The sequence below is a fragment of the Pleurodeles waltl genome, chromosome 8 (genome assembly GCF_031143425.1).
Source record: "Pleurodeles waltl isolate 20211129_DDA chromosome 8, aPleWal1.hap1.20221129, whole genome shotgun sequence".
Lineage (NCBI taxonomy): Eukaryota > Metazoa > Chordata > Amphibia > Caudata > Salamandridae > Pleurodeles > Pleurodeles waltl.
In genome coordinates, this window is record NC_090447.1 from 527888525 (window position 1) to 527909953 (window position 21429).

Sequence of the window (21429 nt, forward strand, 5' to 3'; positions counted from 1 at the left end):
TAGAGACAAATGGCTGGGTTTTTTTCACCTCAATTTCAATATTTTTTTATTTCAGTTGTTATTTTCTGCAGGAAACCCTTGTAGGATCTACACAAATTACCCATTGCTGAATTCAGAATTTTGTCTACTTTTCAGAAATGTTTAGGTTTCTGGGATCCAGCATGGGTTTCACACCCATTTCTGTCACTGACTGGAAGGAGGCTGAAAGCACAAAAAATCGTAAAAATGGGGTATGTCCCAGTAAAATGCCAGAATTGTGTTGAAAAAAATGGGGTTTCTGATTCAAGTCTGCCTGTTCCTGAAAGCTAGGAAGCTGGTGATTTTAGCACTGCAAATCCTTTGTTGATGCCATTTTCAGGGAAAACAACACAAGCCTTCTTCTGCAGCCCTTTTTTCCCCATTTCTTTTATTTATTTTTTTTAAACGAAATTTTCACTGTATTTTGGCTAATTTCTTGGACTCCTTCAGGGGAACCCACAAAGTCTGGGTACCTCTAGAATCCCTAGGATGTTGGAAAAACAGGAAGCAAATTTGGTGTGGGTAGCTTATGTGGACAAAAAGTTATGAGGGCCTAAGCTAGAACTATTCCAAATAGGCAAAAAAAGGCCTGGCACAGGAGGGGGAAAAGGCCTGGTAGCGAAGGGGTTAAAGCTGCTGCTTCAGGATGACCTTGTGTTGCATTAGCAGAGCTGGGTGATACACCCAGGCCTTCTCATTCTGCATCTCCTTGCTTGGAGATTGAGTAGTGGCAGTTGACCTCCTTCGACCTGCCACACAAGGTCATTGAAGTCACCTTGGCAGCAAAGCGTCCCTCCCCAAAATCCGTGTATTGTTGTTGTTGTTGGGAGATATTTGTGATTTGGTGTGTCCCCCAACAAATTGACTTATTACAAGTGTCTGTTTTGTTCGTTCTATCCCTAGACCAGCAAAGATTTGCCTTAGGCACTGTTAAGCCCATTTTATCTACTTTCAGTTATTTGTGGTTGCGAGATCGAAATTCACTATTTAAATCACTTGTTTTGTTGAGATTTTTGAATGGTTTACATTTGTTTCTACCAAATCCCTTTGTGATGCCTCAGTGGCATTTAAACTTGGTCCTCATTAGTTTGATGTGTACCCCTTTTGAGCCGCTGCACAGTTCCCTCTTGAGACTTCTAACTTGGAATGCAGTCTTTCTCCTCACCATAACATTGGCTACACATGTGAATGAACTGCAGGTGCTTTCTGTAAACCCACCTATTACCACCTTCTTCCCAAATAAGTTGGTGTTGAGATCCCGAGCTTCCTTTCTTCCGAAAGTGGTCACTGCCTTTTAATATTTGGCAAGACATCACCCTTCCAGCATTCTTTGCTCCACCTCATCCCTCTAAGGAAAAAGAGACTCCATAATTTGGATCCGAAGAAGGCCCAGAGCTTTAATATCAGTTGAACCAATGAGCAAAGAGTGGATGAACAGTTGTTTGTAGGGCCTTTGGCAGCAAATGTGGTTATGCAGTGCAAAAGTGGACTGCATATCAGTGCATTTTTTTCTGAATAAAGATTTGCTAAGCATTGGCGTAGAATCAACCCTCAGAAGAATTGTGCACTAATTCCACAAAGGCTAAAGCCGCTTTCACAGCAATAGTACGTTGGCTATCTGTCGAGGACATCTGGCAGGCATCTAGGTGGGTGTTAGTGCACACATTCATGAAGCACTACTGCCTCAACAGTCGTGCCCATTGAAAGGGGCATATTGCCTACTCATTACTGCTGGTCTCTTTGTTATGAGACATTTCAGACCTCACCACCATGGGAGGTACTGCTAAAGTATCTATTGACAAGGTGATGAATCTGCCGTTAAAAGTATCCATTAGAAGAACCAGATTTGTAGCATGTGTTGGCTGCAGGTACAGCTGCTATGCACACGCCTGCCATATAGTGTGTTGGGCCCGGACTCTGCAAGTTGTTTTTCGCAAAGAAGTTTTATGGTAGATGTTGTGCATTGTATCTCCTCCTCAAGGTATGGGCATGGCCAACTGCTTCTTTGATAGATTATTTTTTTATGCCATCGGATTTGGATAAACTCCATGTGAGCTCTACAGTTTCGATACCCTCATGGCCTACAGATAAAAAAGAAAAAGATCGACAAGACCAAAGATCGATAACGGAAAAAAACACATAGCTCTGATATGTGTTAAAACAGTGTACAAATCAACCACGCACATCAGACTTTCACAAAGTCGACATCCACACTCTTCCAGAATGTTCGCCTCCGGCTAATATAGCCAAAAACAGAAAGCTTATTTAGATGATGGCTTCAGTGTGGGGCCAAATATGCCTACTCGGACACTCACAAGGTCTGTAACTTGTGCTTACCACCAGAACACAAGGAATAGGACTGCGTAGCATGCAAACTATTATATAAAATAAGAAAACGCTGTGAAACAGAATAGATTGGTGCCTAGCACATAACATGGAGATGGCAACTGAAGCAGAGTTCTTGCATGGAGAATCACACATCGAGGGTGAGATCGATGCCAAGATACATTTTCAAGGTGGAATCGTCATCACAAACCTCTCACAAATCCAGTGGGGAAGGTGAGTTGAAGGTGTAGGTCAAGGAACCCACGCAGAAGACTTCAGTATTGGGTTGGGACCGAAGACCATACCAAGGGCTGTGAGTACGATTGCCCACCACGAATGAAGAAAATATTACATACACCTTTCCTCCACGCCACAGCCCTCTAGTTAACATCTTGAGCACGCCTCTGAGCCGAGAAGGGATGAGAATGTTCTCACTCCAGATCAAGCAACAAGGACAAAAATTGGCAACATGTCTTTATGTGCTATGTGGAAAGAACAAAAACCTTTAGAAAATCATAACTATTTGTAGCTTTTTCTAATCTACGAAAATCTGGAATACCTAGATGGATAGTAAAATGTATACAGATTTGCTACATCAAAGCAAAATGAACTGTACCTGCAATGACCAACTTATTCAACAATAAAAAAGGCAGCATCAATGGCATTTTTAGGAACTATCCCACTGACATACATTTGTAAAGCGGCAACATGGACAAACCCACACACTTACCAATCACTATTGTGTAGGTGTGCAAAACAGACAACCGGCTCTAGTGGGACAAACAGTTCTACGCACATTATTTAAAGCAAATTCACAGTCTGATGCCCAAAGCCACTGCAGGAGGTGTATGTACTGCTTCACAGTACATGCATAGTATGTGCAGAATTGAGCCTATTACCCTGTAAGCATGGATTCCTAGCATATAGTGCTGCAGATTCACATCCACCCTCCTGTCCGCATGGCAGGTATTAGATGGCGACACAAATACACAGACCTCTCAGCACTTTTAACCCCAAACGCTTACTTAGCAGACTATATCCTCACTTCCCATATGGCAGAAAAAACATTAGAATCTAAAACAGGAGCTGTAGAACATGCCCAATAACTTGAGGAGGAGGTATGATGCGCAACATCGACCATAAAGCTTTGAGAAAAACAACATGCAGAGTCCGGGCCCAACACTAAATGGCAGGAGTGTGCTTAGCATGTGAATCTGCCACACTACACGCTACGAATTGATCCTTTAACATACTCCTTACTTACTGTCAGTAACTGTCTTTCTGGTGGATACTCTTTCTAACCACAGATTCCTCAGTGTCCGTCCCACATCCCTCCTATGTGAACTTTTTCATTCTAAAAAGATTTCAGTTTAGAGATCTACAAACTGCACATGCCAATCTGAAGCCTCGGACACAGAGCCAATTAAAGCAACTGATATCTTTGTTCATGGGTGGCGCTTGTATTTGGTTTCGTTTCAATTCCAGAGCAGAACAATATTGGCTCAGAGCTGCATAATTTAACTTACTGGCATTCAGGAGTACTGTTGCAAACGTTTCCAGATCCAGGCTGACACCTGGGGAATATTCAGTAGTTAAGGAATCTGCAGTTAGATTATCCACCAGAAATGTCTGGTCCATAGGTAAATAACTTGCTTGTTAGGAAGATGGAACCCCTTGTGAAAGGCTTGGCTCTTTTGTTCAGGAAAATTCCTAGATTTCTTTTACTGGAAGATCGTGTTTTTTGTGTTGAATTAATAGGATCTTGCTAAACTAAGTGAAGCTTTGCTCTGTAAAATAACTTTAAAAAATATATATATATTTTGCCTTTATCTTGCCACATTGTGTGACTTGAACGTTTTTTAGTTTTTTTCATTATTCCTGCTGAATGCTTAGTTGTTAAGAACTAAAGCTAAATTACCGGTTGGTATATTGAGCATTAAACTTGGATATGCATTCTAAAACTTTCCTTTAATTCTTCAGGGGCACATGGGACGCATGTTGCTAGCATCGCTGCAGGCTACTTCCCAGACGATGTAGAACGAAATGGAATAGCACCTGGAGCCCAGATTCTGGCAGTTAAGATTGGCGACACAAGATTAAGCTCAATGGAAACTGGGACTGGCCTCATAAGAGCTGTAAGTTTTCATTTGGCTTGACTGACATACGTTTTTGAGGGAATATCCAATAAAAAAGGCGTGCATGCTGGTCAAATTATGGTTATTTCCCCCCGTTGAAGGTTGTGTTGAAACCAGTGGTATCTCTACTAGCTAGGTTAGACATTCTGTTTTTCCAATGTTAAAGGCCTGATACAACTGTTTATTCATGGCCGCTACTGGCCATATATCAGACTATGATGCACTCAGCGTTTTGGGAATTTATGATGTTCTAACAGGAAATTATGCTAATTCAGATTTTTATCATGCTTTGCCGTGAAAGCAATCCCTCTAGAACTTAAGTGTTGATAACACCCATTAGCTTTATATGCTCGCCACATAGCTGTAGATTTGCTTATTGGTATGCATGGGGGACGCGCATATCGGAGGGCGGCTGGAGGCGGCACCACCGGCATCACCACTGTTTGATTAGGGCAGGAGCCCTTTAAATTTACAGCAGCGCTCCCGCCTCGCGGGACGCGCGTTGGCGGCGCCCGGGCAAAGCCCGGGCCAAGGGCGGGCCCATCCTTGCCCGTCCTTGCCCGGAAGAGGCAGGGCAGGGCCACCCCCCTGACATTTCTCCATAAAAACTTCTGGACAAGACACCTATGAGCGTAGGGCTGCCTGAAGGTACTGTTGTGATTTCTTTGCTCTCCTTTCTTTCGGAACCTCTCTTTCAACTGTTGTGCTGTGTTTTGCTGAGGGGGCAGGAGCCCTCTAAAATCAAGTTTTTTAACTGGTCTGACCGCAAGGCCCATTTTACGAAGGAACCCTCTGTTCCTCGCCTGTTATCGTCAGGAGGAGGCTGGGCTGGGCCCCCCTCTTCTTCTTTTGTGATTTAAGCGGATCCCACAGTGATTGGAGCCCTTCTTTCTCTTTGTATTAAGGGAAATTGCTTCAGACATACGAACACAGCTCTCTGACCTACCGGCCATTGCGTAAAATATGGGCAAAAGAAAGCACTCAAAATTAAACACCTCAACGAATTTAAAAGACAGTTCATCTATATTAAAATATATTTCTGGGGCAATGGGAATGATAGATAAGCAAATTGCCACTGTTGAAGGGAAAATGTCATTATCTAAAGAGCAATCTCCTGACTCATTAGGATCTGTACTACCGCAACATAATTCCCCTTCAAGTGAACTTGGGGATGGTCACTCTAAAGTAAGGGTTACAAACGGCTGTATTAAAGACTCTTCGAACACAATCTACTCGATGGATGAAATATCCCCCGTTGCTAAGCGACCATGGAAACCGGAGAAGGGCCTGGTGGACAAGACCTAAAAAAAAACGCCAGTGATAGACTTAATAACTACTCCAATTAAAAAACATTTTTAAAAAATTAACCCGGAAGAAACCCTCAACAACAGCAGGAGACACTATCCGATCACTCCTCATAAATCTCCACGAGATAGTAAACTCACTGAAAATATCTATCGGAGCCACTCTGGACTCAATGACGGAATGCTTAAAGGGTGTGGAGTCTAGTCTTGAGGCAGGCCTCGAAACAATAAAGTCCTTACAACAGGAAGACACGTATTTTATAAGCAAGGACCCCAGAAATAAATTGCGGTCTTCAGAATACGAGTTCAACACACAATCTATTCCGTTCAACAGGCCAATTAGCATACATCGGATCGTTAACTTCCAGAACGAGCCCCAATCTCATCCATTAGCTCCTCCTTTGAACCAACATAACCAACCCTCATCTTCACCACATAATCTCTCCGCAGACAAAAAAGTCCTAAATCCTACTCCATGTAACACAGCGAATAGTGATAGGCGTAGGGGAGCGAATACCTATCCTTATTCAAATCCAGGGAGAAATACAATTAGCAGGCCTGGACCCCCGAATCTCGCTTACCTCCCTAGTGACCTGTTACATCTTCCCCCGGAGGCTACACCATATGTCGTGGTCTTGGCTAATGTCCCACCGATAGATGGCCGACAACAAGAAACTTGGACGGCCTTGAGAAATAAGGCCCTTAATTGCATCGGGCCCGAATGGGCCCTGGAATGGTGAGGATTCTTTTCGATGATATAAAAATGGTCAGAAGGATTAAATGGATAGGAATCAACAGGAAAGAGCTGACGGGTGATTGCGTGAACCTTTCTTTTGGCACACCAAATTTAGTGAATAGGATTATTCATGACCTAGGAGCCAGACAAGTTACTTTGCAAGGAATCTCGCTAGTACCCTTGGGATACTTTTATCAGAGACCAGAGGGGAATAATTCCACCTGCTTACAGCGCGCTGTAGCACCTTCATCCAGCCCAAACTTGTCCATAACGCACAACACATTCTACCCTCTTTCAACGCTGGAAAATATAGATTGACTCGATATGAAACAGTTAGCTCTCCATGATAGAGAAGCACAGATAACACGTAGATCAGTGACGGAACTACAAAAGGAAGGTACATCACATACAACGGTTTCTACAAGGAATGAGATATTACCCCATCTAAGCCAGTGCGATGATAAATCTAGAAACATACCAAATACCACTATGGGCGATATCCCCCCCTCCTTCCCCAAAGAACCAGCCCTGTAATTTTAATCAAAATCCTAACCAGAAACCTGAAATAGTCCTACTATTTTGGAATATTTCAGGTCTAGCAAATAAGTTAGGTAATGAGATCTGGGTTAACTTTTTAGAAGATTATTCATGTGTTTGTCTACAAGAGACATGGCTTTTAACCCCTGTCCACTTAAACGGCTACAAAACATTTCACACTCCTGCTGAGCTGTCCAGGTATGGTAGACCTAAAGGGGGACTGTGTACATATATCTCCAACAAGTTGTCCTTACAGAATTTAGCGATGCAATTTATGAGTCCATACTACCAAATGATAGAGTTTGACTTAGATCACAAGACCCACCTAGTCATTATTAATGTTTACAATAATGTTGCTCCAGGAGAGTTTTCCAACATTCTCGTGGATATGGGAAATGATATTAAAAAAATATGTGGAAAAAATAATCGCGAGATCTTATTGATATGGGGTGGTGATTTTAACGTCCATCCGTGTAAAGAAATTTCGGAGAAGATATGTGGTTGGGACTCGGAAGGTATAGGTGCAAGCCTCCACTTCTCTCACAACACTCAAGGAGATGAAATGAATTTATTGGCTCAAACCTATAACCTATCCTTTGTAAATGAATTATTTTTGGGCGAACCACAGTTTAAACCAACGTATAACGGTAGGGGCGTAAATACAGTGATCGATTATGTCCTAATGTCTACTCATTTTGCACACTATCTTACAAACTATACCTTGCATGACATCGCAATTAGTGATCACTACCCCCAGAGCATGAATCTCCTACTATCCCCCCTTTTAGCAGCTAGGGAAGACAGTACTACACTGGTAGATGATATTGAACTGGTGCCGCGTAATGGATACACTATGAAGTGGTCCCAGATAGACCCCAAGTCTTTATTGAAACAGGTTATATGCCAATGTAAACATGCCTTCGCAGACTGTTTGAGAGAACCCACTCCCAGGGCAATGTTTAAGTGCGTTTACGATGATTACCCAAACCATAAAAGAAACCCTCACTATTAGAAGCAGTAAGGCAGGGAAAAAAAGGACGTGTGGATGGTTTGATTATAACTGCACTCAAGCACATAAGAGATTGAAAAAGGCCCTAAATGCCCCAAAAAGGTGCTTGAGTGACATACGTAAACGCAGACAGGAATATAAGCTAGCAATAAAGGAAAGGAAATTAACTATAAAAATAAACTTGTGGGAAACCCTCCATATAGCAAGTCGCAAGAAAGATAACATACTCTTCTGGCAGACAATAAATTCCCCCGTGTTAGGGGACAAAGACATTCCTAAGATGGAAATCGCCATCTCTGAAGAAGATTGGGTGGCATATTTTTCTAATATATACTCACCGACGAGTGACATATCTGACCATACACATGACCACGATCCACAGGAAGGTCCACATCTAGTTATAACCCCCCAATTTAGCCTTCAGGAGGTAGAGGAAGCTATAATAGAAAGCAAATCAGGGAAAGCGCCAGGCCCTGATGGCGTTCCAATCGATATATTCAAGGCTAATATTGAGCTGTGGGGGCCTGTACTGACGCAGACATTGAGGGCTATCTGTACATGCGGACCCCTACCTTCCTGGAGAGTCTCTAACATAATCCCAATATACAAAAAGGGTGACCGCCTTAATCCAGCCTGCTACAGGCCAATCTCCCTGCTGGACACAACAGCCAAACTAGCAGGGAGAATAATTCTGAATAGGTTGCAAACATGGGCAGAGGAAAACAACGTTTTATCCCCGGTCCAGTATGGATTCCCGAAAGGAATCGGAACAGTGGAACAAAGTTTAAATCTAAGTCTCATAATTGGAAAGTATACTAAGATCAGAGCAGGCAATCTGTACCTGGCCTTTATTGACTTATCAGCCTTCGATTGTGTAATCCATGATAAATTGTGGGTCATCTTAAATAGCATGGGGGTGGAACCGGCCTTAATTCAATTTATTCGTGAAATGTACACAGGGTGTAGAGCAAGAGTGAGGTACGGCCTAAAAGGGGAATGTACTCGCCCCTTTGGTCTATACAGAGGAGTGCGCCAAGGCTGCGTTCTCGCTCCGCTCCTGTTCTCAATGTATATAAATAATCTAGATAAAGAATTGGCCACGAAGTGTATAGATCTACCCCAAATAGACAATCGACCTGTTCTGGCATTACTTTACGCAGACGACGCAGTATTAATGGCCAGGACCCCAATAGCTCTCCAGAAACTCCTGACAACCTGCATTACATACATGACACAGGTGGGACTTACTGTCAACCGCTCCAAAACTTTTATCATGAACTGCGGAGGGAAGCGCGCCAAGACCTATAACACCACTATTGCAAATAGCAAGGTCGAAATCGCGCAAACCTTTTCATATTTGGGCATAACATTTGACAAGTTGGGTACCTGGGCAAATTGCAGGAAAACGAAGAGAGTGCACCTGATCAAAACAACGATGGCACTACGACTCTTCTCCAAAAGGCTTGGGGGGATTACACCACCTAACATGATAAAGATCTATAAAGCCAAGTGTATTCTGGCTGTTACATATGGGGCAGGAATTTGGGGACATACAAACTGTGACCTACTGCAGACAGTGGAAAACGATTTCCTACGATATCTGTTGAGGGTACCAAAAGGCACTTCATCGTATGTCACACACTCGGAACTCGGGGTTCCCTTCATTGCAGATTTGATAAAGATCCAGCCACTGCTTCTATGGCATAAAGTCTGGACCTCGGAACACACTAGTTTTAACAAGGCCATCCTGACAGCCTGTACGAAGTCATTATATACATCGTGGGTACCATGGTTAAAATATATTATGACCTTCTTCGAAAAATTGGGCAATAAAGATTACTATACAAACCCAGTCTCGTTGCGGAAGATATCCAGGAAGGACCTGAGCATCTTGCCATTAAACTATCTAGAAGACATACGCTGGGGGGGCCGAATCAAATAAAACTTCAGTCATTCATAACCAAATAATTTTGACGGCTGAGGGTATGCAGCCGTACTTGGCAAATGTGGTACCCCCTCGCCATCGTTATGTTCTCACTAGATTCAGGCTAGACACATTTCATCGCCTAGTTTCATTTCCAACTATGAACGACTGGTCCACCTTGTTAAAACCATGCCCCTGTGATGCAAAAACTCTTCAATCCACAATCCATGTGGTTTTATTCTGTAATTTTTACGCCTACCAGAGGAAGCGCCTAGTAGTTCCGTTTTTAAGGTCAATCAATCTCCCCCAGTGTCGTACAGCTTATGTCTGTCTCCAGTCACTATCTTCTTTAGAGATGTGCGGAATTTTAGCTAATTTTTTATGTTCTGTATTAAAGATAAGGAAATTTATGGGGGAGGTGACTGAATTATAATTTATTGTGAAAGGGTTTTTATTTATTTATTGATACACCAGACCGTTTTATTGTTGTGTGCATTTTATATTTTCTATTGTTTTATTTACTCGACTTTTTATCATATATATTGAAATGTATGTATCTTAATTGGAGAATCTTGTATGACTGTTATGTCTTTTATGACTTGCTGAAAGTCGAATAAAGATTTTGTACTACTACTAGGTGTGCATGAGTGATAATTTTTGCACAAAATTAAACGGAGTCTAAACCTCTATATTTCCTGAGAAATATGGATTACATCCACTAAGGATGCCTGGAATCAGTCTGATCCCCTTCTTTCGAGCTAATTAATCTCTAAACCTGACAGTGCTAGATAATCGGAGGCCCAACCCACTTTGATAAGCTTTACCGTTGTCCTTTGTTTTCCTCTTTACACTACCCGAGTATTGTTATTACACTTGGGGCCCTCGTTAATTGAAGCTTGCGCTCCAAAACTTAAGAAATCAGACTTTTTTCTTTTTTTTAAAACAATGCAAATCATTTTACTGTTGGAAAAACACATTTAAGTGCACACTACACCAATATAATAAACATGTATTATATAACCATATGTAATGAGTTCCTTGTGTAATATTGTTGTTTAGTTCCATCTTCTGGTACCCGTGGCATTGGCTATCAGCTTGTCCTTTGGCTTGTGGTTGAAAATGTTAACAAAAGTAATTGATGTCACTATAGTACCGTATTAGATGCTTACCAGTTATGTATCTATGCAACTATACTGAGAGGATATGTAACTTGTATATTTGTAATACGGTTCAGTTTTGCAATCAAGGGTTCTGGTGACATAAAAAAATATGAGATTGAGTAGTTTGCAAATTTCACCTGAACCCCAAGATGGCAGGATAGGACCACATTACACATCCTACCTGTCCGTATTTTGGGTAACGTGTTGTTTTGGAGTAGTTAGCTTCAAATGTGTGTTTTCTTCAAAGCTCCGCTAACTATTGGCACTGATTAGAACAAGAACGTTTAGTTTTTTACTTACTTTTATAAATAACTTGTTGATACAATTCTGTGGCTACAGTGTTAACAGCATAGTTCTGCATCATACGATCCACAATGATAGTCCTAAATACTGGATAAGTCTGCACTACCTGCTTGGACCCTAGAGCACTTCTTTATTTATACACAATCCATTCTGAAGTTCCATAGAGTGTTTAATGTTCATCTGGTTTCATGGTGTGATAGCTTATCGGAGGCTCAGTTTATTTTTCTTGGAGAATACAATTACTGTGAAAACCGTTGTTTTAAATCCCGAGTTGTATTGATGATATTATAATGAATGACTACAGCTAATCATGACACCAGGGGCCAGATGTATCAAAGGGTTTTACCCATTCTGCGTCTATGGGAAAATGTGTTCATACATATGGCCCCAAGTATCAACAGATAATAGGGTACATTGTATAGAGCAATTCGAACAATTTCTCGCAGATATGATATGAAAAGGAATAAAATAGCCCAAAATACACACACATAGGTAAATATCCACAAGTCAATAATGACTAATGAACAATATAGCAACCGTTATCAGTGCAGTCTTGTTGCAGCAAGTAAGCATAAAAAGGACCCTAGAAATCTAAAACTGCAGCATAAATCACAGCTTGACTCTACAATAGATCATGTCTTGTATCAAATGGTCATTGTTGGAAAGTACCGTCTTTCTTGGCACGGTTACCCCTATTTTCTGCATGTTGTCAGTTTGTTTGACTTTGTCTACTGGGATCCTGCTACCTGGGACCCCTGTAGTTTTGCTCTCTCCTGTAAACTGTGCCTTTTCTTCCCCTGATTGGTATACTGGTCCCCCATGTAAATCCCTAGTATATGATACCTGGGTACCCAGGGCATTGGGATTCCAGGGGAGCCCTATGGGCTGCAGCAGTTATTCTGCCACCCTTAGGGAGACAATGCAAAGGGTTCCTCGGGCCTACCATGAAAGTCTTGCAAAAAAACAAGTGTGTCCATTCCCAATGAAAAAATCAGGGATGATTGGGGAAAACCCTGATGAGTGTCTCTGCTGGGGACTATTGGCTAGTTAAAGAGGCAGTTGACCTTGATCCTAGCATATGTTGAGGCATGTAGTAAGGCTCTGCATTTTAAGAATCAACTCCCCAATCCTATACTCTGTAGGGTTCTTTTTCATAACTGACCATTTCAAGCCAGTAAACACATTTTTAACGTCCAGAAGCGCTGCTGGGGTGAACCTGATGAAGAATGGCCACAAGTGTGTGCAGTTAAAAGGCAGTAGATTGTTGCAATATGAAGCCAGATTGTTCTTGTAATACCAGGAGCTTCATCAGTGGTTACATCTGCTGTGCCAGTATCTTAGCAAGTTTTTTATTGCCACTGATTAGTAAGGACAGCGACCTTTAGGAGAGACATTGTGTTTTGTCCTTGACTGTTTTTTGTTAAGACTATTATTATGGCCTTTGTCAGAACCCCTTTCAGAGGACCACAGGGCAAGCAGGGGTTACTGGACCCAACTGTTTTGTTTGAAATCTTTTACTCCCGATGTCCCAGGGCCCGACCTACTATGGATTGCAAGCAACTGGGCCAAGTATCCCTTCTGCCTTTGACTCCTGGTAGTAGTAATGTGGTGGAGCAGTTCAAGGCTTCCTCAGAGAGGAAGTGTAGTTCCACTGGAGTGAACACAGGCTCAAACCTCAAAATTTGCACAGCAGCAATAATAAATCGTTGTCCAACAATGTCGTCACATTTTTGAAAAAGAGAACTGTTTCCATTTTCTACTGCCGCCAGCACAAAGGAAAAATACAACATTCACAAACAACTGCATAGTCCCCCTGAGGTCAGGGATCTAGTATCTCCTTGACGGTTTCCTGTCCCACGGCTCAGGCTGTTGCATTGAGAGGTCGGAGAATCTTCGAATAGTCACACCTCCGCAATGACTTGACAGCTCCTCTGCACGTGGTAAGTCTCTGGTTCCACTGAACACAAACCAATGTAGGCCAAGAGTGTGCTAAGCACATGCAGCAGAACTTAAAAACGAGTGAGCCTGTTGGCATCACTTCTGTGCCACGTTTGAAAAAGACCTGTTCTCGTCTACAGATCACTACACGATATGCTGCCACTACCATGTTTGTGCTGCTTAACTTCTGGGTAAGGCAGTAGCATCTCACCACATTGCGGGTAGCTCTTTGAGCCCTCCCACCCCCAGTCCAACAAGACCACAATCTGCAACACAGGCTATGGCGCACACTCACAATCCTTGTTTGCCTATGACAACAAACATATGCATTGGGTATCCAGACATCCATACAGTTGGGTACTTTGGGCTGGGGTGCATGTCCATTGCCATGCACAGGACTTTTCCATCCCAACAGACTCTCTCATAGTTGGGAGTAGGTGTCCCTTAACCAAAGCAACATTACGGGCATCAAGTAGCTGGGGAGAAAGGAGGTCTATCTCCTCTATCAAACTTGACAGGTAGTCACGTAAGTGGCGTTACAACTAGGAAGGCTCATAATAGCACTATTGACATCCTCCAGGGTGAGGGAGGACTTGAGTAATTCTCGCATTTCCCCCTTATTCCAAGGCAGGGCAATAGTGTCTAGGTACATAGCTGTGTCAGGGCTATTTCATTGTATTTTGGAGGTGTGCATAATAGTGGCTAAAGATATACTTAATATTACCTGGTACAGAGGTGGTCTCATCAGTGTCTGTGTTTATACAGAAAAAATGACTGCTGTGGGCATTGGACCTGAATACCCACACCAGAGTTCTATGCAGTCTATTCCCCTCCCCTAAAAGTGAGGCATGCACATGTTTCCCCGAAATAGTCACCTGAGCTGCAGCTTCCTGAAACTTTCAGTTTATCTTGAAGTGTAACTACTACATTAGTACAGTCGCACAATTCTGTAGTGCTTGAAGTTCATCCTCAAGGCACCCCAAGCTAATGCTGACCGATCCAAGTATGCTGGACCCTTTCAATATGCATATCCTCCTCATAGACAGTCCAAATGCCTTCCATAGGTTTGGTGTCTCAACAACTGAACAGTCATGCCATTTAAAGTGTTCTGTTATTCCCTGACTACTGAGCTGATTACGTGATCTCAGACCTCTGTGCCCTTCAAATGCCAACTAATAAAAGGGGAGATAGGATGTGATCCTACAGAAGGAGACTGATCGGGGAGTGATCAGACAAAGTCCTGGGATTTATATTAATATTGCGAACATTGGCAGTCCAAGAGCGGCCACACTCACTCAGGAATGTTGTCTATGTGTAGAAAGCTGGCTCTGTTTATACTATATCAAAATGAGATATAGTGTGCACAGAGCCCAGGGGTTTCCCAGAGGCTTAATAGAGGCTAAAGTAGATAACACTTATGTGCTCTTTTGTGGTAGCGTGGTTGAGCAGTTAGGCTTAGTAGAGGGTAGTGCGAAGCATTTGTTGTACACACACAGACAATAGGAGAAGCACACACTCAATGACTTAAGTCCAGACCAGTGGTTGCAGGGTGCAGGTACCTGTGTGTGAGGGCACCCCTGCACTAGCAGAGGTGCCCCCACAAACTCCATATCCATTGTCCTGGACTATGTGAGTGCGGGGACCCACTTTACATGTGTACTGGACATAAGTCACTGCCTATGCCCAGCTACATAATGGTAACTCCGACCCTGAACATGTTTGGTATCAAACATGTCAGAATAATACCCCAATACTATTGCAAGTATTAGAAGTATGATTCCATGCACTCTGGGGGCTCCTTAGAGGACCCCCAGCATTGCTACCACCAGTCTTACAGGGTTTTCCGACCAGCCCAGCTGCTACCACCCCTCAGACAGGTTTCTGCCCTTCTGCTGCTTGATCTGATCAAGCCCAGGAAGACAGAACAAAGGATTTTCTTTGGGAGAAAAAGGTAAAACCCTCTCCCTTTGGAAATAGATGTGACGGGCTTGGGAGGGGTAGCCACCGGGTTGCTTTGAAGAGCACATTTGGTGCCCTCCACACATAAAACAGTCCACACCGGCTCAGGGACCCCCAGTCCCTGCTCTGGCACAAAACTGGACAATGGAAAGGGGAGTGAGCACTTCCCTGTCCATCACCACCGCAGGGGTGGTGCCCAGAGCTCCTCCAGAGGGTCCCTGGGTTCGCCATCATGATTCTAAGGTTATCAGGGAACCCTGGGAGTGTCTGAGTGACAAGGCCAGGCAGGTGACGTCCGAGCCCCCTCTTTTTATTTTTTATTTTATTTTATTATCCGGAAAAAAAGAAACATCAGTACACAACAAGATACATTGTCACTTTCACAAAATGAAACAAAAAGAAAGATCAGCCAAACTTGTCTAAGAAATAATTTCCCCAGATCAGAGAGAACTTTTTAACATTACCTATTCTATTAGCATATCTCATCTCCTAAAGTCTAACTTGGACCATCCTATTATACCATTCTTGACTAGTAGGAAATAATTCAGACCGCCAGTTTCTCAGCAACAGTGACCTAGCCACCGCAGCGGCTATAAATATGAGCTTCTCCCATCTAGAGGAAAGTCTTGCCTCGGGATCATAGCCCAAGCTCAACAGGCGAATGCTGGGAGATATGGGTACCAACGCAATGGATGTTAAAATTGCAAAAACCCCTTCCCAGTATCTCTGTATACATCGGCATGTCGCAATTGTATGTATCTAGCCTGCTGCTCCTATTTCCTTGCAACGAAAACACATATTAGGGTGGCCAATCCCAATAGGAGAAGGCTTGCGGGGTTCGGTACAACAACCATTTGCTAAAAAATATAATTTGATGCCAATTAGCCCCTCGTAGCACGGAGAAATTCAGACGGTTAATAGTCTCCCAGTAATCACTAGAGACCTCTATGCCCTCCTGACTAACCCATTTCATCTGAGCTCTTATCCCCAGATCCACTTTGACCCTTTCTGCCAAGAGCCTTCTCCATGCCCCTGCATTCCCTATCCGCGAAGGTGTAACTGATTCTGCTACTAATGATTGGGCATTAATGATAGAATTAACATCCAGGTCTCTAAAAACCTGCAGCAAAATATTATAGGATCCGACCAGCAAAAAAACATTGATAGGTGCTTACCTGGTTAGGTGACCAATACTCCTGTCCGGGTTATTTAGGGTCTCTCTTGGGTGGGTCCTCAGATTCGGCTTGGAAGATTCCAGCTGTACTCCTCTGCAACCTTTACTTTGACTTCGAGCCTCCAGAACTTCGACTGGGTCCTCCAGGACCCAACAAGCTGCTTCCAAGAAGAAAGGACTCTTCAGCAACATTGTTTCCAGGGCTTTTGCCTGCTTTGCAACAATTTCCTTGCCGTGCATCTTCAGAAGAAGAGGAATCTCCCTTGGAGTGAAGGAGTCACTTCCCTGCAACCGTAGGCACCTACAACAAGCGACAACCGGCTGCGTGGATTCCCTCTCCTGCTGAGCTGCTTGGATCCTGCATCATGGGTGGTGGTCTGGAGTAGTCCTCTTGGTCCTCTCCGCCAGCTATTCAACTTTGGTGGAGGTAAGCCTTTGCCTTCCCACGCAGGACAGTACCCCCATGCACTACATCTCTTGCAGCTTCCAAGGCTTGTTCACATCTCCTCCAAGCACTCTTCAGGCAACGTGTAGCTCCAGCCCCCAGCACTCCATCCTGCAAAGCACAGCTTTCTGCGTGGTTCTCCTGCGGCGTGGGATCCACTTTTGTAGTGCTGCATGGGCTACTTCTGCGACTCCCGTGTCCCTGTCCTGTGGGACTCCTGTGGGTGCTGCCTCTGCTCCTGTGGACTCTCTTCGATGCTCAGGGTCCCTTGTGACTCCCCTTCCTGGGTTGAGTCCTCCTGGGCCTTGCTGGTCCCCGGCAGGACCTTTTTTCCACTAACCGCGAGTTTGCATTTGCCAAGGCTTGTTCGTAGAAATCCTGCACCAACACGAGCCTGCAATCTTCCTTTTGGCGGGGGACGTCTTCTGCATCCATCTGGAACTCTTCTCCGGCTCCTGGGCTGCAGTGCTGACCTGTTCTTCAGAACTGACGACGAACTCCTGCTTTCACAGCTGGATGGGTAGTATCGTCTACTCCTCCTGGACTCCACTGTGACTCTTGGACTTGGCCCCCTCTCTCCACAGGTGGTCTTCCTTCAGGAATCCACTGCTGGATTTCTTGCGGTCTTCTTTGGGTGTCTTGTTTTGTTTTTCTTCTTTCCCTCCTTTTGGGTGGTTTGGGGAAAATCTTTTTTTGTTTTTTTTACTCCTGCATTCCTGGTTGCTGCGGGGTACTGTGTTACTTCCTTTTGTGGTTCTCTAGTACTAAAAGCTCTCCTCTACTTACCTAGGTGGGGGTACCTTGTTAGATTTCCACTTTTTTAGTGTATGGTTTGTGCTCCCCCCCTAGGGTCACTACTGGTTATTACTTATTGCATTGTTTTCTATCCTTTTCTGTGCCTATTTCTGATTGCTAGTGCATATATTTAGTGTATTACTTACTTCCTCAGGGAGGGTCACCTGTCTAGTATTCTGTGGTAATTTGTGCCAAAAATAAAGTTCCTTTTTTTTTTTTTTTTTTTACAACTGAGTGTTTTCTTTCATGTGTGTAATTGCTGTGTGACCACAGTGGTATTGCTTGAGCTTTGCATGTCTCCTAAATAAGCCTTGGCTGCTCATCCACAGCTTCCTTTAGAGAGCCTGGCTTCTAGACACTGCCTACACTTCACTAAGAGGGGATACCTGGTTTAAGGTGTAAGCAACTTGGGTACCCACCCCACCATGCTAGCTACCTACACTAAAGATAACAAATTACCTCAGCAAGGCAGGCGATACATATCCACTTAGTCTTCCACCCTTAGCAGATGCAAAGAACAAATGCAGTGCAAACTACATATTAACCAATGGCAGGCACTAATAAAGGTCACTTAAGTTGACAGCACCCCGCCTCAGGGCTCCTCTGGACGATGCAGGGCTGTGCGGATCAGAGCTAGATCCATCCCCATGCACCAGATGGGTGTTGATAAAAATGAAATATCTGGTTGTGTGGAGAACTAAACCATACCACTGTGCTCTGCCTGGAGCTTAGCTGGGAAGAGCTTCAAGTGTTTCATTGTTTTGTGCATGAAGTACTCTTTTAACCTCCGTAAATGTCCTTTTGGCCTCCTATACTGCAGGTGTAAAATCTAGATGGAAGGCAAGAGGAGCAGCAGCATTGCATTCAGCATTAGCTCAGAGGTGCACAATTGGATCCTGATCTCTAAAATGGAGTAATCGCACAACTATCGGCAGGGGGCTGTGACCTGATTGTGACCTTAGGACCAGAGATTGGGATGCTCTTTTCACAGTAAAAGCCTAGGGAAGGCCTCCTGTCCAAACAAGGCTAATAGTTAATCTGCAAAGCACTCCATATTGGTAACATTTGTAATCTCAGCTATTCCAATGGTGCGAACATTGTTGCGCCACAAGTAGCCCCCTAGCCTAGGTCTTAATTTTTAGCCTTTACAGTTCTCATTTCAAGGTGAGTGGAGCAAACAAGCTAGCCATTTGTCCATGGGAGTCCTCAGTGTCTGATATTCTTGTCTCTACCTGTGCAAGTCTGGTATATGTCAAACATTCATGTAGATGATCCATTCTTGTCTTCAGGGTGTCTATTTTCCCATCTATAGATCTACAATGTTCCATCATTTCACTCAGCACTGCTGCCACATCAACAGCTTCAGACATCGTTAATGGGTGCTTCCTGTCATCAGGAGCCTGCTTTTGTCAAATGGATGCTGGGCCTTTTTGGGATCTGCCTTTTCCATACTGCCATTTTCAGAGGTTGCAGAGGCACAGCAGTACAGTATTTATTCAGTTTGTTTCTTTATCTTGGCACAGGTTGCCCTGAGCACAAGACCCACTAATATACTGCAGCAACATTAGAAATAATTTCCCCCCACAATAGGAAGAAATACTTTCTAGAGAGCCACACAATAAGTACGTCCAGTGTCTAACACACTTGCACTGCTGAGCAGCATATGACCTTTATACAGGACAGCAGATCACTGTAGACGGGTCTCCTCGACAACGCCTACCGCCGCCTCGGGCTGGTGCCTTTCGCGCTCCTCAACTGAAGGACTCACACGTTCCCATGGAAACATGGGAACGCCTACCGACGCGCGCGATGATGATTTCCGGGATGAAGGACACGCAGAGGGAGAGAGCCGTGACCCGGAGATGAGCACTTGCCGCCACGGCCCTGGAGGGTCGTGGCTTAACAAGGTACGGTCCTTGTTACAAGGACAGAGGAAACCCTGTTTTTCATATAGAACATAAGGGGGAGGAGCAGGAGGAACGGAGGGGAGGGCGGAAGGAGGGCATGTGTGAAGGGAACCACAGAGGGGAAAGGACATAAGAGAAGCACAACTTGGGCCAGCACTAGCGAGAGATTGCTTGTCACTAATATACCTACCCTTACACAACCTCACTACCGGGATTCTCTATAACCACACCTACCCCTATCTTCCACAATCCCACCCCCCCCTTTGCACGACTATACGCCAACCACCCCAGAACACAGAAAACCACTTACCTTCGTTTTTCTTCTGTGTCTTTGTTTCCGGTTCCACCTGGGAGGACCAGAGAGTCGTCGTCATCCAAGAGACCTAGGAAAATACAGATCAGAGACATTACGAAGAAGAAGAAGTTAGCCGAATAGTTCCATCATCACCCTTCAGTTAGATTTATTCTTACATCAACTTCCACTACCTATTGTCCAACCTCATACAAACAATAAACTCTTTTTGCACTCTATCTACGACCCAGAATCGTCTGTACCGCCGTTCCCCCACCACAATCACATAACTGCTTCTCTACCATCAGCAAGGCTGTAGATGCCAAAGCAGTGTCTGCAGCTGCTAGCTGGAGCCCCTCCAGCAAGGCCAGCCACAAAGTGTGATGACTTATGGGAGAAACTCACAGGTCTCTGGTGCTGGAATAACACACGCACGCAATAGGAGGTCACTTGGCATAGGTTGTAGAAGGTGTCCATGGTGAGGCCACCACTGCAAGTGAAGTTGGAGTCCACCCACGAGTGATCACAAACCTGACAGAGGGAAAGGGCCTTGATTGACCACCAAATATGTGCCTGCCAGCTGCTCGCCTCCAATAGCTGTGTGCATAGCTGGCTGAGCCCCACTGGCCCGACCCACCATTCGACCGGCCTGACAGACCATTCAGTAAACCCTTGAAACGCGCACCTAGTGCTCTCTTTAGTTGCCGGAGCACAGCGAAGGCTGCTCACCGAATCACCACCACCTGTGGCACTACAAGCTCGGATGCAGGTTACACCCCACCCGGGAAGGCCTCACAGTCTCGGGGCAGCGTCAGGGCTGCATCAGTGTACACGGATCGAAGTAGGCCGCACCGCCTACTGCATGGCCCAGTAGGACAGCCACTTACAATCTGCTTCCCAGTTGACAGAGTGCACCCAGATGGGCTCCAACATTTTCAGAAGGTGCAGCTACTCAAAATGCAGCGGTATCAGTTAGCGACATCGGCAGAGCAGCTGCTTTATTAATAATGGAAGAGTGGTAGACTTGACATGACAGTTGAAGCTTGACTGTTCCCATTGGAGCATGGACAAGATTGATTTCCAAAAAGTTTGGGACCTAACTGAGGTGACGTGGTATGCAAAATAATTATGTATTGGGATATAGCCTGAGTAATTGCCAGTGGTAGAGATTAACTTAAGCTTTCAATGGCATTTGTGGCTTCAACGGTATTGTTATTGTTCACACTTTCTACATTTGCACTTTGTTGGAAAACTTTGCTAGTTTAACTCTGTTTGACCGAAGCTTCTTCAGGGCAACTCCGTTCAGGGCCTAGCTTTGAGATCATTATCATTTTTCCTGAAACTGCTCCACTTGCAATGGAACACACACACTTTTGGTGTTGTCCCCTTTGCCATGTAAAGTACCCGCACACAGACCAACATTCTGTGTGTAACTTGTGCCTGTCTCCAGACCACAAGCAATCCGACT

The 21429-nt window shown here is 44.2% G+C and overlaps 1 protein-coding gene across 2 annotated transcripts in view; it reads left to right on the forward strand.

The window, feature by feature from the left end:
• TPP2 (tripeptidyl peptidase 2) overlaps positions 1–21429 on the forward strand; it is a 635278-nt gene that overhangs the window by 128523 nt on the left and 485326 nt on the right. For both annotated transcript variants that reach the window (XM_069204557.1, XM_069204556.1), the window contains exon 7: positions 4324–4478. In XM_069204557.1, coding sequence (XP_069060658.1) covers positions 4324–4478 — 155 coding nt within the window. The remainder of the gene's footprint in view (positions 1–4323; positions 4479–21429) is intronic.